At 41.9% G+C, this 17446-nt stretch overlaps 1 protein-coding gene across 1 annotated transcript in view; it reads left to right on the top strand.

Moving 5' to 3' along the window:
- Positions 1–16880, top strand: part of LOC124257335 (BTB/POZ domain-containing protein 6-like) — a 28450-nt gene extending 11570 nt beyond the window's left edge. The window contains exons 3-4 of the mRNA XM_046691371.1: positions 13076–13353; positions 14346–16880. Coding sequence (XP_046547327.1) covers positions 13085–13353; positions 14346–15870 — 1794 coding nt within the window. The 5' untranslated portion in view covers positions 13076–13084 and the 3' untranslated portion in view covers positions 15871–16880. The remainder of the gene's footprint in view (positions 1–13075; positions 13354–14345) is intronic.
- Positions 16881–17446: the final 566 nt, after the last annotated feature.

Below are 17446 nucleotides of genomic sequence, written 5' to 3'. Positions count from 1 at the left end.
TCGGTCCCTTCCTCGTCGACGCATTCGATCCAGTTACTCGAACATGTTTCGAATTTTTAGGTTGTGTATGGCACGGACACACTTGTGTTAAGCAGTCAGCTAAATCGCGAGAACGATACAAGAGAACCGAAGAGAGAGCGAACTATATTATGAATCTCGGATATGAACTGATTTGCATGTGGGAGTGTGATTTTAACGAATTGTGTAGAACGGACCCGAGTGTTCGCGAGTTCATGAGACACAGGCGTCTACCATTCTTAGCAAAACACTCGAGTGGCGAGGTGAGTGCGGATAAATTACTCAAGGGTGTTAAGGACGGAACATTTTTCGGACTAATGGAAGTGGATATCCGCGTTCCGGATACCCTCTACGAACGCTTTGCGGAAATGTCTCCTCTATTCGCCACTTGTAAAGTTCCCTTCAGCAAGATCGGAAAACATATGCAAGAATATGCGCGCAAGACAAAAATGAAGCCGCACGTTAAAACTTTACTCATAGGCGGCATGAAAGCTGAGAAACTATTACTAGCCACTCCTTTGTTACAGTGGTATTTGCGGCAAGGATTGATTGTTACTAAAATCCACCAGGCAGTTGAATATGGTAAACACAGATGTTTCAAAGAATTCGCGGAAAAAGTGACCAATTGCAGACGATTGGGTGACGAAGACCCTGATTTCGCCATCATGGGGCGAGGTCTTTAAATTGATTGGGAACAGTGCATACGGCTCGATTCTGCTGGATAAATCTCGACACACGAAATGTAAATATATCCATGGCGAAGACAAGGCTCTCTGTGCCGTAAACGAATCGGGGTTTAGATCCATATACGAACTGGATGACCACGACTTTGAGGTTTTATCAAGTAAAAAGATTACTTCTATGGATATTCCAATTGTTTTAGGCTATTATGTGTTACAATACGCCAAATTACGTATGTTGGAATTCTATTACGATTTCCTAGATCGTTTCATCGACCGACAGGACTTTGAACTTTTACAAACAGATACAGATTCTTTGTATTTCGCAATAGCAGGAGAGTGTTTGCACGATGTGATACGACCTAACAAGGAGCAAGAGTTTAATCGCATGCTTCACGGTTTTGCAATGTAAAGTGATATTGAAGCGGACAATATAACACATTTCCTTCCGAGGGAGTGTTGTTCTCACCACGAGAAATACGACAAAAGAACCCTGGATTGTTCAAACTAGAAGCAGAGGGATGTGAAATGGTTTCTCTTAGTTCCAAAACGTATGTTCTTCTTAAAGACGATGAACATCATAGTGTGAAAGTAAGTTCTAAAGGATTGAGTAAGAATAGCATGAGTGATCCCATGCAGAAGTATCGAGCGGTATTAAGAGACCACCAAACTCGCTCAGTTGTCAATAGAGGTTTCAGAGCCAGGCATAACACCGTATACACCTATCACCAGAGGCGACGGGGGCTCTCTTACTTTTATGTCAAACGACGAGTTTTGTCCAACGGAGTGTCCACACGTCCCTTGCGCTTGGTTTTAAAACCCGTAAGTCGCCATTGACTTATTCCGATATTATTTTATCGGTTATCTGATATATATATATATATAATGTGTGTATGTATTGCTAATGTGTATTTTATATATATATATTATTGTAATCAGTGTTTACCGGTGTAGGGAAATAAACGATAAACAAACTATCGGGTTTTTCATTTATTACTCGTCAAAGAAGGATAGTACTGTCTACAAGTTAAGCAAATGTTGCGCACAAATGCAGCAATGTTGTACATCATATATATATATATATATATATATATATATATATATATATATATATATCACGCTTTGCACGGCAAATTAATACAACAAGGAGTTGTTGACTACGGATTATACACAGCATTAACATTCATACACAGAGTTAAATGTGCTACATTCATACAGCGAATATTTGCTGTTTACATAGTTAAATTACAACACTATTTAGTGATACCACATCACGAGGAATATATATATATATATATATATATATATATATACACACACACACCTGTGTGTGTGTGTGTGTGTGTGTGTGTGTGTGTGTGTGTGTGTGTGTGTGTGTGTGTGTGTGTGTGTGTGTGTGTGTGTGTGTGTGTGTGTGTGTGTGTGTGTGTGTGTGTGTGTGCCTAGAGTATATACTCCGTGAGGAGCTTCTCTGTCCCAGGTCGCTGTGACCCACCAAACATGAATGTGAACCAAGAGTCTCTCCTTTAAGTGTTGTGAAGCTAGTAGGTCTCTCTGTGTGTGTGTGTGTGTGTGTGTGTGTGTGTGTGTGTGTGTGTGTGTGCTATGATGTAATCGTGTGTTTACCAGTGTAGGGAAATAAACGACAAACAAACTATTGGGTTTTTCATTTATTACTCGGATAGTAATGTCTACAGGTTAAGCAAATGTTTTTGCGCACAAACGCAGTAATGTTGTACATCGTTTATCATATAAACACACTTTGCACGTCAAATTAACACAACAAGGAGTTGTTGACTACGGATTATACACAGCGTTAAAAATACACATCATTTATGCACTTGAATACACATTATTTGTGCACGATATTGGACTATACATATTTGACTACGGATTATACACAGCGTTAAAATGTGCTACATTCATGCAACGATTACAACACTATTGGTGATACCACAACACAAGGAATACATATTTGACGATACGGATTATACACGCTGTTAAAATGTGCTACATTCATACAACGAATTACAACACTATTTAGTGATACAACAACAACAACACGAGGAATATGAATGTTAGTATCGTAGCCAAGTGAGATTATTCACCGGGGCAATACCCCATGTTTTCCATATCGAGTTATGTTGCTGTTGTTTCCCTTCTTTCCTCCTCCTTTTTTTCTTCTTACTTTTAGAACATGGACGCTCGGAACTAATGTTGCGTGGATCAAAAGCGATGTTGTCAGTTGTTTTTTTCACGTCTGGGTTAGAGGATGTATCCGGCACACACCCCACTGGTTCGAGGACAGTTTCACCCTGCTTCACCTCGTCCTCTTCTTTAATTTTTGAACTAACCAATCTCTCGTATTTCATGCAGGGTACTAATACCAATTCCCGAGTCCGCGATGGTAAAGGAGGGTGTTGGTAATCGTTATTCATCGTTGCTATTGTCGCTCTCACTGTCTTCTTCTTCTTCTTCTTCTTCCTGATATTTCAATAACCCGATAATCAACGGAAGTAAATGTCTAATCTGTATCAGCAATCTTTTGGTATTCGCCCTGCTAACGTTTTTGTCCGTGATCCGACGTATCAATGTCTTTTTCGCTTCCAGTTGCAGTTTTTGACTAGGGGATATAGGAACGTTGCCTTTTATAATGTTCAAACATATCTCTGCCAACATATCTGTCTGCTGATTGGTCATGGCACGGAGAACGACTTTCCTTTGACTATCAGATAACGTATCCCGAATAAAGCCTAGGAATGCGGCTTCAGTGGAAAGAGATGATCTATAGTGCGCAGTGTCCATCATTCCAGCGAATACACAATCAGAACTTCCCCGGGAAATACGTTCGTCCTAAACTGATAAAGGGGGTGTCCTCTCGGGGATAAATCTACCATGAGATATCCGTAGGGAGCACGAGTGGCTTTTTTCGTAGGCGTCTAGGAACAATTTACCTTTTGTGGGCACAATTTGTCGTCCAAAGGTCGCTACTTGGGACAGGTCCCTTCTGTTCTTTAACAGAACAATATAATGAGAATTCAGAGAGACGGTTCTCGCGTACTTTCCATAAGAAGTAGAAGGGAATAATGTCTGGCTGAGCAGACACACAGATATATTTAAATGATGACTCGTCATTGTAAATAGTTTGCAGATGGCGGGATCTCGCGACACTTCCTCTATCAAATCATCAATCACAAGCAGTTTGTGTTGCTTCGAAATACCATCCCCACCCCATTCCATTATAAACTCTTCATCGGGTAGACCCTTGTGGAATTCGATTGTGCCATCTTTTTTCTCTTTATTCATTTTATCATAGAGATCCTGCCACAAAGAGTAACACACTGCAATCTTCACCGGTTTCCGATCGAACATAACATCAGCATGATTTATCAAACGTTCCGTAAACCACGTCTTACCCGATTGCGTTGAACCACTAATGAATATGGTAGCAGGCGATGATATTTTAAGAACGGGATCTTCTCCAGCTTCTTCCTCTTCTTCTTCATGCATCATGGTATCGCGATCGTGTAGTCCTCGTTGTTTCATGTCAATAACCCACTGAGGCACAGCGAGTATCTCTTGTGTATATATTTCCAAACGTAACAGTCATTCAACACGTGATGACTAATTGAAAATTTGTTCACAATATTGTCCATGGAAAAACCCTCAAACGAAATAATAGAAAATAAATAACATAATAACCACACGTGTCCGCACCAGTTCCCTGAAGTCGGAGTTGATTAGTTATAATTTTCCTCTCTCCCCGGCTAGGGCACTCATGAAGCGCTCCACTTCATTCAGTCTGCCGCTAGTGGACGCTCCATTCAAGCTGTCAAACAGTTCTACACTATTATTCGAAGAACAAATAGCAAACCAGTGTCGTCCGGGTGATGTTCGGTCATCCGTATTTACCACAATTGCGCACGGTAGTGGTCTGTAACACCTCATGTGCTCGGCTAATTGTTCGGATAATTCATTCTTTGCGTAAATTCCCAAGACTTGTTTTCGTAGGACGGGATCACAATGCACAATACATTCAATCTGCGACGTGTTCATTATCTCTCTGACAAAATAATATTTCTCGATTTATCAATCTGAAATCCGTCTCCAAATTCTGCATACACTACACATGTGACTGTTTCGCTCAGCGCTTTTCCGAACTGTGCTTCCAGTCGAATGGATCCTCGTTTTTTAAGAGTTAAGTACGATTGTTCGTTCGCACGACCAAAGCTGGGTTCTATGGGGAAAACGTATAGGCTATATCCTCCGCCGAACTGTCGTCTGTTAAGATATACGCTACTAAGACCCCCCAACATCGCCCTCGTTTGAGAACCAAGTTCCGTTGTATCGAAATAAGTTAGCGAATGCGGGAATAATTGTTTCACCTTCTGTCCTGTCATAACTGATCTTCATTGGACCCGTCTCACCGACGCATTCACCATCGCAGTATAATGCTATTCCGGACAAATCGTAGTTTGCGAAATTAAAGGGATTTTTCGATAGGTCTCCAGCAACGGCTTTTGACGATACAAATCCTACAACCACTTTATTTGGTCGTGCTCCTTGAAAGATATTGTCATATGTAAACGCCACTTGACCCGATGGTATGGACATCATTTTTACTTCTGTTCGCTTGAACGGGTATTTTGCCGTTGTGGTTGATAAGGCCGTGTTATGACCCCATATAACCCCCCGGATTCACTTGCACCTTCATTACTTTCAAAACGATGTCTTCTACGTGTATGGCGTAACTTTCGTCTGTCTTGGTGGCCATAAGCGCGAAGTTGGGGTTCGAACGATAAAGTTTTACTTGAACGTCGACTTGATTTAGAATATATCGATCAATGTGGAACATGTCATGTAGCAATGAACCCGCCATGTCAAACCGCTTGCTGGTTGACGTGATTTTATTCCTCTGGAAAAGTCCGTTGTTATCTCCATTAGGATCAGCATCATCCATCACATATTCTGTATCCGGTACGTACAGCTGAGTAGTTAATTTCGATTTGGCATTGGTTTCATTGGTGTTCAGCAGGGTCTGAATGATGGCTTTGTACGGATAGTGATTGTTGGTTGATGTGATTAATTTTCCCTGTAACCATACGTCTACTTGGCTGAAAATGGAATGCATAAAGAGATTGACCGGTGAACAGTTGTCGGTTGCGGTCAAATGTTTACCATCTCCTTCGTAATTCTACAATTCATATATAACATTGAGCGTCGCAAGTCGATATATTCCAATCCGTTTTGACTGCTAATGTGAAATTCAATAGGGGCATTGCCGGAAAGAGGCGAAATTGGACGACAGTCTTGCAAATAAGTTCGTTCAACTCCGGTCTGAGTCGGCGGTAGTGTGAATAAGTCCAATTCCCGAGGTTGAGTTTCACTAAAGAATTTGGGATCGGCGATGAAAGCGGCCATTGATAACTAATTCTAATCAAAAATATCACCGAACAGAGCTCTTGCCTTTCTCTTATACAACTTCTTCTTCGACCTTCTTCTACTTCTGTTGGCGATGTTCTTTACTTTTCCGTGTTTAATAACCTTCCTTTTCTTTTTCTTCTTAGATTTAGACGAGTCTCCTACCGTGCGAGAGGTCGACGTTGCACTGACTCCTTTCACCTTGCGTCGTTGCCTTTTAACACCCATTCCTTTCTCTATCGCGATGCGGGAAACGGTTTCCGGGTTCCGTATGATTTCGGCTTTAGCTTGATCTACCGCCTGTTCACTGGGTGTTACCAATTTTATATCCCTTAAAGTCTCAGACTGCGTGACGGGCTTCATGTCACGTGGGGTTAGATTTATCATGGCGGATATATTGTGCAGAGTGGATATACTCTGAGCTCCCTCTGAGAACTGATGATCGCTCGTTTTGCCTTGCGCTAGGTTTGCATAATATTTGCGCCACAACGTCGGGTTTGGAATGTAGAGTTTATCATCCCCGTGTTCCGAATAGGTTTCATTTGACATGATTAAACAATGAAGGGGTATTGTCGTAGTTGTAAAGTCACGGACGAGACGTTCGATAAGAATGTGGCGGGTTTTCCAGAGGCATCTGTAATATAGACATCGAATTGTTGTACGGTGTCATTAACGATCCTTAATGGGATGTCGTAAGGATCTGAAATTAACACGTTCCACATACGTTCGGTAGTGGATAATACGCGTCGGAGAAGGGGGTTGGCGTTGACCTGAGACTATTATGGGTTCGCATATCGAACAATATACATACAAAAGGTCATCGGTAGCTTTCTTCTTCCGCCGTTTGCCACGGGTTACGGGAGGAGGTGATAACGCAGGTGATGCAGTTGCGTAAAACTCTCTCAAAGAAACGGACCACTGTCCTTCAAGATGGAGTGGTTGTTTTAAATAAACAGAAAACTGATGAGGTTTGTTACCTGGAAAGTAGTCCATACTGTCATCGCTACTAATAACAATCCACTCCATCACGTTAAATCTTTCACTTGATCCGCGTTAATCCAAGAGTTGAATTTCTTGGGAAACCCTCTCCATTTCACGAACACTTGTTTTATCTTCTCATTGTTCTGCCCACGCTTGGTTCGCCTCTTTAAAATGTTTTCTATGCTCCAGTCGACTTCATCCGGGTTTCTGTGATATTTCTGGAGCTCTTCCTCGTAAAATGTTCCCTGTAACGGATCCGATTGTAAATCCTCGAGCCAATAGATAGCGAGTTTATCCCTTATCCGACGTTTGGTAATTCGGAAAATCTCTTCAGACCACTTCTGCTCGTATTCCTTTTCAAAGGTACGCTTGATCAACGAAATGCGTACAAAGTCTCCGACTTTGAATTTATATCTTGGTTTTCTTATATAATGCAATGACGTTTTCGTTCTTGCTGCGTTTGGTTTAGGTTGGGTCTTGGAATCCGAATATATCCTTTGAGGTTGATAGTTTTCTAACCAGACCTCGGCTTCGTTGTTGGGCGTTATGGCAGCGGGAGACCTCCCTCTCAATCCTTTGTGAGGTCGATGATTATAGTTGAAAATAAGATCCGGTAAAACATCTAGATACTTGTAGGTATTTTTGTAAGTGAAATATCTGAACATGAGAGTCCTAAGCGTGCGAATAAACCGTTCTGCGTAGTTGGCTTTTACGTCAGAATTATGCGTAATGAAGTGTTTAACGTGAAAGTTCTTAAATACCTTGTTTACCGACTTGTTTCGAAATTCCGTTCCCTTGTCTGTGCGTAGAAGGAACGGTGGTTTGTCCATGGAGCTCAACACCCTGTCCATGGCCTTTGCTATCGTTTTCGACGATTTGTCTTTCACTGTAGCATACCATACATATCTGGAGAAACAATCGATTAGGATAAGAATGTATTTTATTCCGTCATTGAATTTCGACAGATTTCCAACGTCGCATAGATCCGCGTCCGCTTGAACATTGATTCCGCTGACAATGACCTTGTTTCTCTTAAAGTTCTTTGATGGCTGCTGATGAAGAGAATAGGCTTCTTGTTTCTGTAACCATTTTAAAACATCTCGCGATTTCACGTTTGGGTGATCGTTCGCGAGGGCTTGGGCGAATTTCTGTGCTCCGGCAAATGCTCCCGGTTGTCTTGGATCAAAATAGTTGCGTCGGTAAAGTTCTGGTCTGTTCATACTTACATTGACCGAGTTTGGGTGCGTAAAATAATTTTGATTACTCGCTCTATCCAGCGGTCCGTTTTCAATATTGTGTCACGATAATCTCGGCACTCGTATTTAAGTAAGTATAGAGGCGATACATTCCATAGGATCGGGGTTTCAGAAATGAGAATTTTCCAGCGGCGGGTGACTTCAACTTCATCGATAGAAGATAATAATAGTTCTTTGACGAATTTAGATATTTCATCCCGAGTTATTTGTATAGGGATATCGCTCTGACGGGCTGTATCTATGTAGGCACGAGTTAAAAGTTCCTCCAGACATAGATTGATGTTGTGCGATTCCACTTCGTCCACTATTAAATCCATGAATTTGTTGAACTATAACAAATCCGTAACCAATTTTCTGGAATAGATGAAAAAGTGAACGGAACCCCAGGAATCCGGTAAATCCGTGTCCAGAAGATTTCCTCTTCTATATCTAAGGTGATTTAAACACTCCCTCTTTGTGGGAAACCATTCGTCGCACGTGGATATAATTACTTCTTCACCAAAATGTTGCCTTTGAGTTCGAGGTGGAAATGCGATAATCACCCATTTATATTGTTTCATGATAGATTGCGATGCGACAGTAGTCCACGGGATGATTGAAAGCGATTGAGCGTTGCGGGCGCTTTTGTACCTGACACGTAGGCGCCACGCCACTTCGTTTTTACCTCTCTCGCGGAGTGTTGTTTGAACACGGCTTAATTTAGTGTCTTATGAAACTTCGAAAGACGCGCGCGCCGTTACATCGGGCGCGGGGTATTTATTTACTTACCGGGATGGGATTATTTACTTTGTGGGTGTGGGCGGTCGCGCTCCCGAGAGATCAAAGCTGTTTCGATTTTGCCGAATGTAGATGAATAACGCTTGGACGTTTTCCGGGTATGGGGACACCTACTACTACTAGAGGCAAGAGTTAACCTTTATCATACTGATACTAGATTCCATTGTCAGAAACACTTTAAATTTACAGAAGAGTCTCATAATGGTGTGACTAAGAAAGATCCAACATTTCATAGTGATATCACGTACGGTTCCGGAGATAAGGAATGTTCCCATATGAAAACATTGGATCATCGCGAAAAATGAAACAAAACTATATTTTTGTGACGCACCTTTTATTTCTTTGAAATTTAGTGAACAAAACTTTCTTTAACACATAAATCGATGATGCAGGAATGTTCCGGGAAGAGCTAGGTAATGAAATGTTTGTTCAATATCACATAAATTACGATGATGAGGTGGTATATAACTTACTGTAAATTGGTATTGATTGCTACCTCCACTAACGCAGCTGGAATGGGTTTTCTTCGCAAAAGCGACCAAAATCATGTGGCAAGTGTTCCTGAACATTAGTTCAGCCCTTATAAGTGCCCTTGAACCAGGTCATCTGGTTCGAATGGGGGATTTCAATATTTATACGGATTCCGCGTCTGACTCCTTTGCTTCATCTTTCTGTGACATGCTAGCATCTTTCGATCTCCTACAGCACGTGTCTGGGCCAACTCATCTATCAGGCCATACAATAGACCTAGTCATAACGAAGGATAGTTATGATATTCTGTATGTCGTTGACCTTAGTGACAAACTGATATGTGATCATTCACTTATTCAGTGATCTATCAAACTAAGCAAAGTGAACCTAAGCAGGTGAGAAAAGAAATTAGCTACAGGAAGACTTGAAATATAGACATTAGACAGTGTTCTTATGACATTGAATGTTCTAAGCTGCTACAGTCACTCTCTGATTCTTGCGGAGTTGATGAGGATAATAAATATTTGCTTATCACGAATATTCGATAAGCATGCTCCTCTGAAGTCTAGTCACCGCCTCTGCCTCCGTGGTGTCGTGGTTAGAGCGTCCGCCCGAGCAGAAGGTCGCGGATTCGATCCGCGGCCGCGTCATACCAAAAGACGTTAAAATATGGTACTTGTTGGTCCCTCCATGGCGCTCGGCATTAATGGGTACAACAAGGACTGGTCGGCTCGGAGTCAGTATAATGTGTCTGAGTGGGGTATTCATGCTCCACTGCGGCATGGTATCTCTGTGGGCTAGCTTAAGTCTGGGCTAGTGCAAGCAGACTCACATACACATACACACGCATGCACACGCATGCACGTCGTCATATGAGCGAAATATTCTCAAGCACGACGTAAACCTCACCTCTGAAGTCTAGTTCTGTTGTCATTCGTCCTCACTGTGGCTGGTATAACGATAACATCCGCAAGCAGAAACAGATATGCCATGAAGCTGAAAAACAATGGCGTCGTTCAAAATTGGTAATTTCATCGCCAGCTGTTCAAAACTGCCAGGAATAATGTCAATAAAGCTTTAGCAGCCAAACGAGCATTTGTTTGCACCTCGATAGAAACGCAGCAATTTCATTTTTCTTGAAGCGGAATACAAACTGTACTCTAGCCGACAGATTTGCAGATTTTTTTCCACGCCAAGACATGGGATCTACATCAAGAACTTGGCATTTGACATACTCTGCAGTGTCAGGCTTTCAATGAGCAATGTTTCAGTGGTACATATTTGTTTGAAGTCTCCTTTACCTATCCGGAAGAAATAAGACTTTTTTAAGCCATACCAACATGGCTCTTGAAAGCAAGCTTCGATTCTCTCACCAGTCCATTATCCATGGTCAACATCTCATTGAGAGATGCCATGGTTCCCAAAGTTTTCAAACAGGCAGTCGTCACTCCTCTCATTAAAAAGGCAAATTTAAATCCGGAGGAGCTAAGAAAAACTACCGGCCAGTATCTAATCTGTCTTTCATTTCAAAATGTTTGGAGAAAAATAATTCACGAAGGCTTGAAGAACACCTATTCAATAACGACTCAATAATGACCTGCCTCAACCCTTCCAGAGTGCTTGCAAATAAAAACAGCACAGACGCTGCGCTTGCTCGTGTCCATAACAACGTCATGAGGGCAATGGACTAACAGAATGTCACTCTGCTGGTCCTTCTTGATTTGTCATCACCCAAGACCACACGATACTGCTTTCTCGCTTGGAGGAACGACAGCAAAGACTCTTTCTTGGATCAAATCCTATCTGTCCGCCAGAACTCAGGTTGTCAAGATTGGCAACGTGACCTCACTCCCGATAACAGTTAACGTTGGTGTTCCACAGGGTTCAGTTCTGGGGCCTTTGCTTTTCAGCAAATTTATCCTTCCAACAGGTGATATAATCAGGAAACATGGCTTGATATTTCGTCTCTATGCTGACAACAATCAAATCTACAGATCTATAAAGCCATCTGAACCCGCTGCTGGAAGCCTGTGTGAGCGAAGTCATATCCTGGATGACTGTGATATTTTATCAAATGAAATGACAGTAAAACGGAATTTCGACTACTTGGTTCTAAACAGCAGCTTTTGAAAGTGTCTGCGGGTCTGTCACTTAACATTGGCAACAGCAATGTCGGAACCACTCCATCTGCTAAAACTTATGGAATCATATTTCAATCCAACATGTCAAGAACTTGAGCAAGAGCTTGCTTCTTCCACATTTGCAACATCAGTAAAATCCGACATCTTCTTGACTGTGAAACCACAAAACTTCACGACTGGATTATTGTAACTCTCTTTTCTTCCTTATTCCTCCATCTCTGTTCACAAAGTTACAGCGATTCCAGAATGCAGCAAGGGTTGTAACGCGCGAACTGAGCATTTAACACCTATCCTGAAGGCCCTCCACTGGTTCTCCGTGAATTTCAGGATTCAGAACAAGATACTTCTTCTAGCCCAAGACCGTGTCGATGATGAATCATCGGGTGACTATCTCAGAAGCTTCTCCCATGAAACGCTGCCTAGTCGAACCCACCAAGAACTTTCCGGAGAATATGACTCCCCAACACTGCAGTCCTCTGCATTATCCATAGTGTCAGAAGGGTTGTGCTCCCGGTGGAGAACCCGGGCACTCTCCTGATCTGCGCCAGGAAATCAGGAGGTACCAAACCAAACTTGGGATACAAGCGAGACATTTCAAAGGCGAGGTCTGCATATTTAGCATGCTTTCCTGAACCTTGCCAATCACATTTCTGTCAAAAGGGACAGAAAATTCAATAACATTAATAGATCCATTGGTTTTATCAAAAAGGACAAGGTATATCATTCCAAATAAAGAATTGAACAGATTATTCGTTGTTTTTCTTATCTATTAGTAGTTTATGTGAATATATTGATTTAATCGATGATCCTGCCAATGTCCCGTATGGGCACATTTTACTTCAATTCAAAATTTTGACGTTAATTCCTGCTACCATGATAAAATTTCTTTTGTCATCTAATACCTACATCATTTGTTTATAAGGACATGTGAAAACAGTTTTAAAATAATGCAGTCGCATTTGTCGTTTGAAAAGACGTTTTTTGGCATTTTGGGGCCCTCGGCAATTCTTTAAAAAGTGTTCAAAGTACTATGTTGAAATGTTAAAACATTAGCAATTATCTTAAGATCAACATGGTCCAAAAACATTAATTTATCTTCACGCAAAAAAAGTTTCAAAACCTTCTAAAATATGTTCACATATGAGAGTATTGAGTATTTAAATAAACAACGCGGATCTCCGAGTTTTCAATATAACACACACGGATTCCTGAAAATTGAAAGAGAACAATGAAATGTGAATTTCTATTCTTAATTCGAATTATGTTTACACTACTTGGTGCACTTATATATATTTGATGTGATATATATATTCTCGTTTTCTCTGTTCAGAACTACACGATGTCCGTTAAAAGACAAGAATCTGGGTATGTGGACAACTGGCAGGCAAGGAAGACACTTACACAGTGTAATCTGCGAATGCTCGAAACCGAAGACTTCAGTGACGTCACCTTCCGGGTGGGGTCACGGAAACAGGTGGTCCGAGCTCACCGCTATGTTCTTGTCAGTCGGAGCTGTGTGTTCTATGCCATGTTCTGTGGCCCCCTGGCGGAAAAAGGGGAGGTAACCATCCCGGATATTGAGGCTGACATCTTCAAGGAATTCTTAAGGTGTGTTTAATCTACCAATTTTACAATTCATGTTTTATCAAATATAAAATACCTTCCATAGTCGCTAGGCAGATATCATTGTCACAATCTCTGTCAGAAACTGCCAACGAAGTTGTTCAATCCTAAAGATCAAGCTACGACATGGCATGGACGTTATGGACGCCGTTATAATGACGTTTAGTTTTCAGTCTTAACTCTCCCCAAAAAAGAAACGCAGAGGTGATATTAGTACATGAAATATACCTTCATATCATACACAGAGAAATCTAACTTCGTGCGCCTTCAGTTCGGTACAGAGACGAAATCTTAAGAATTCACATCGTCCCGATCATTGACCTCCAGAGGGAGTTGATCCACCAAGATAATGACAGGCCTCACACAGCATTTGCCGCTGTCCACGCGTACGCGAACGTCAGCGCCCCAGACGTTAGGTCAACTTTAGCCGGCATTGCAAGAGGAATGGGCCAGATTTCCACAAGGTCGAATTCAAAGACTTATTCAGTCCAAGCCGAGACGGATCAGAAAAGTTTTGGGGGCTCATGGTGGTTACAATCAATATTGAAAACAACGCCCAACTGAGAACGGACGCCTTCACTTCGTTGACTTTTTATAAGCAATACAATTTCACAGACATTTTATCGTTTATACCGTGAAATTAATCCACAATTAGATGTGTTATCTAATTTGATGAAGTTAGCAGATACAATTCGTGAAAATACACCTAGGCGTTTCTTATTTAGGGAGAGCATAGTTTATAACTTAGTAGATATATATGTTCGTGTACCACAATCATGGGACAAAGTATGTACCAATATTACCCATAGCTAAGCTGGAAGTATTGAAGAATGTGTTGCTGAAAATACAGAAACATTCCATTACCCCTCCATCTTTATCACTCACATCCTCCCCGATATGACATGCAATATTCATGAGAAGTAATGTTAATGCGAGAACAAGTTTGTCTCCAAATGAACCATTATTATTTATTGTAGGTATATGTACACAGACGAGGCCCGAATCAACGCTGAAATAGTCACGGGCCTAATGTACACATCCAGGAAATATTCTCTTGATGCATTGTACGACATCTGTGTAACTTTCCTGGAGGAGTCCCTGTCAGAAGACAATGTCTGCCAGATCCTGGAGCAGTGTCATGGTTACGGGGAACTGGACTTGGAACAGAAGGCCCTTGTGATCCTGACTAAAGGAGGTGAGAGAGTCACCAAGTCTCCAGGATTTGTGGGTCTTTGCTCTGATTGTCTGGGGAAGTTCCTGAAATCGGAGACTCTGAACCTGAAAGAGAAAGATATATTTGAAGCAGTGCTGTCCTGGACAAAGGAAAGATGCCGGAAGGAAGGTGTGAGTGACACGCCTGAGAACAGACGAAGACTCCTGGGTGACATGAGGTATGAGATCCGGTTTACCAGCCTGTCCCTGGAGTATCTAGTGAAGGTTGTGGGCCCATCTGGATTACTGACAGCGGAGGAGAGAGTTAGAATTATGGACAGATCTATTGACTCTACTGTTGACATTTCCCCATTTGTAGGTTTAAACCGAAAGCAATTACAGGAACCTGACATTTGTAATTACGTCCAAAGATTTGCATCTGTGTCATGTGTCAATATGGCTTTAGTAGCTATCTCGTTTTCTGTCGATCACAGGATTCAACTGAAAGGTTTTCAGCTGTATGGTGGATATGATGACATGGAGGTTCCGTTGAGTATTACACTTTATGCGAAACATCGTCCACTGACACCTGTACCGCTACCTGACACTAAGGTGAAACGTCCCGGGCGTGGACAACTGACTAACATTGTGTTCTCTGAGTGGGTTCCACTGCAAAAAGGCACCACATACACTGTGTATGTGGACATACGTAACAATGACGGGGGTTACAGTGCTCACGGGAATCAGTTGGGTGACGGGAATCAGTTGGCTTACGGGAATCAGTTGGGTCCAGGGAATCAGTTGGCTTACAGGAATCAGTTGGGTGACGGGAATCAGTTGGGTGACTGGAATCAGTTGGGTCACAGGAATCAGTTGGGTCCCGGGAATCAGTTGGGTCCCGGGAATCAGTTGGGTCCCGGGAATCAGTTGTGTCCCGGGTATCGGTTGGGTCCCGGGAATCGGTTGGGTCCTGGGAATCAGTTGGGTCCCGGGAATCAGTTGGATGACGGGAATCGGTTGGGTCCTGGGAATCGGTTGGGTCACGGGAATCAGTTGGGTCCCGGGAATCAGTTGGGTCCCGGGAATCAGTTGGGTCCCGGGAATCGGTTGGGTCCTGGGAATCAGTTGGGTCACGGGAATCAGTTGGGTCCCGGGAATCAGTTGGGTCACGGGGGACAGTGGTGTACTAGCGTCATAGTGGCACGGGATCCTTGCGAGGTTGTGAATGTAAAGCAGACTGTAACCACTGATGGGATTCAGATAACCTTTCCAGACTCCCATCAGGGTAATTCAGGGACACCAGCCCTGAGTGGAAACATACCTGGCCTCATATTCAGTATCCAAACATAAACACAGAATGTTAGTGGGTGATGGAACTGTGAATACATCAACCGGAATAGGTCACACTGACCTCATGTGGTAGATACTACATTCTATTATCAACTGAATGTACATCGATGACAGCTGTTGTCACGCGACAAACAACCTAAGACTTGAAAGCGTTAATCAGGAAAAGTAACTAAATACAAAGTACCTGTCCATGTGCATTTCACCCTAGAGATGTACATACCAATTCAATATCAACGACCATGCTTATAATCAACAACTGAAATGCATGGGAATGTATGTCGCTTATATGGTCTAAGGGAAGTAACTGTGTGTACATCATGTAACTTTATGTTCTATAGTCTCATGTTTCTACTGAATGAGTGAAACCTGCTGTATATCGCTATTTGCATATCCTAATTATAAAATGTAGCTTGATTCATAACACATATTCTAGATGCAATTGTGTGTTATTCTATTGTACTGCTTTGAATGTGTGAAATAGTTTCTCGACGCTCTATAGAGTGATTCCACCTGCCTACCTAATGCCTGGTGATCACAACGAATGAGATCATCAATACAATGTGGAACCAACAATGTTTGTATAATTAACAATTGTACTCTAATATTAACAATGTTTAGAAGAACACAGAGGAAATAGCATAACAGTACAAAATAGAGGGGCGGAACAAATTCACTATCACGACCATCACATATGATTGAGGTGTAACATATTCTTGACACAAATGCTGACCTGCTTGTAATGGGAAATGACGGGGGATGAGACTTTTTATATACTCTGGAAGGTTCTGGGAGTTTCTGTTCTGGGACCTTCGCTAACTCGCCGGGTCGGTGAACGCTGATATATCCTCCGTGCTCCAGAAACTCCCAGCCTTAACTCCATGTCAAATATAGTAACTAGTGCACCATGTAACATGAACTTGTTAAAGACATTGTAAACAGGGGCTACAGTCAGCTTTTATTGAATAAAGCGTTTTTCTCTCAAATAAGCTCAATAAATACTGTTGAGATCATTGTTATTTTGACTTGTTGCTGCTGCTGCTGCTGCTGCTGTTGTTGTTGTTGCTCCTTAGGCCCTGTTCACTTGTATTTGTGTTTGTTTGGGTCATGTTCACTTGTATTTGCGTAGTGTGTGATGGGCACATAAAATACTTGTTTCGATCCCGACAAAGATCTCATGCGCTCATAATCATTGTCGACGTCCATTGCCTAAATCGGCACCATCAGAAAGGTTCCCTTGGGAGAACTGCATTAATGTATGCGGAAGACTTACTGAGATTTACGAAACCATCAAGACGATCGAATCATCAACGTCAGAGAAGTCTCAGTTATCTGATTAAGCAGAACCATTGGTCAAGATAGGGTGAGATAAAATATTTATTGTATAGAATTCCATGAAGGAACAGTGACAACATTCTATTAACTACACATATTAACACAGTAGGTACAAATATATAGAAATACGCAGATACATTCCACATTTAAATGATATACATTCTAACATTTTCACTTGGAAAAACAGTATAAGTCAAGAGGCAAAATAGTGATGAAACTTATGAGAGCGGATCACTGAAAATCA

The sequence above is a fragment of the Haliotis rubra genome, unplaced genomic scaffold (assembly GCF_003918875.1).
Source record: "Haliotis rubra isolate DU_JTF1 unplaced genomic scaffold, ASM391887v1 Scf659, whole genome shotgun sequence".
Lineage (NCBI taxonomy): Eukaryota > Metazoa > Mollusca > Gastropoda > Lepetellida > Haliotidae > Haliotis > Haliotis rubra.
The sequence above is the reverse complement of the archived record's forward strand: the minus strand, read 5'-3'. Positions and strand labels throughout refer to the sequence as shown.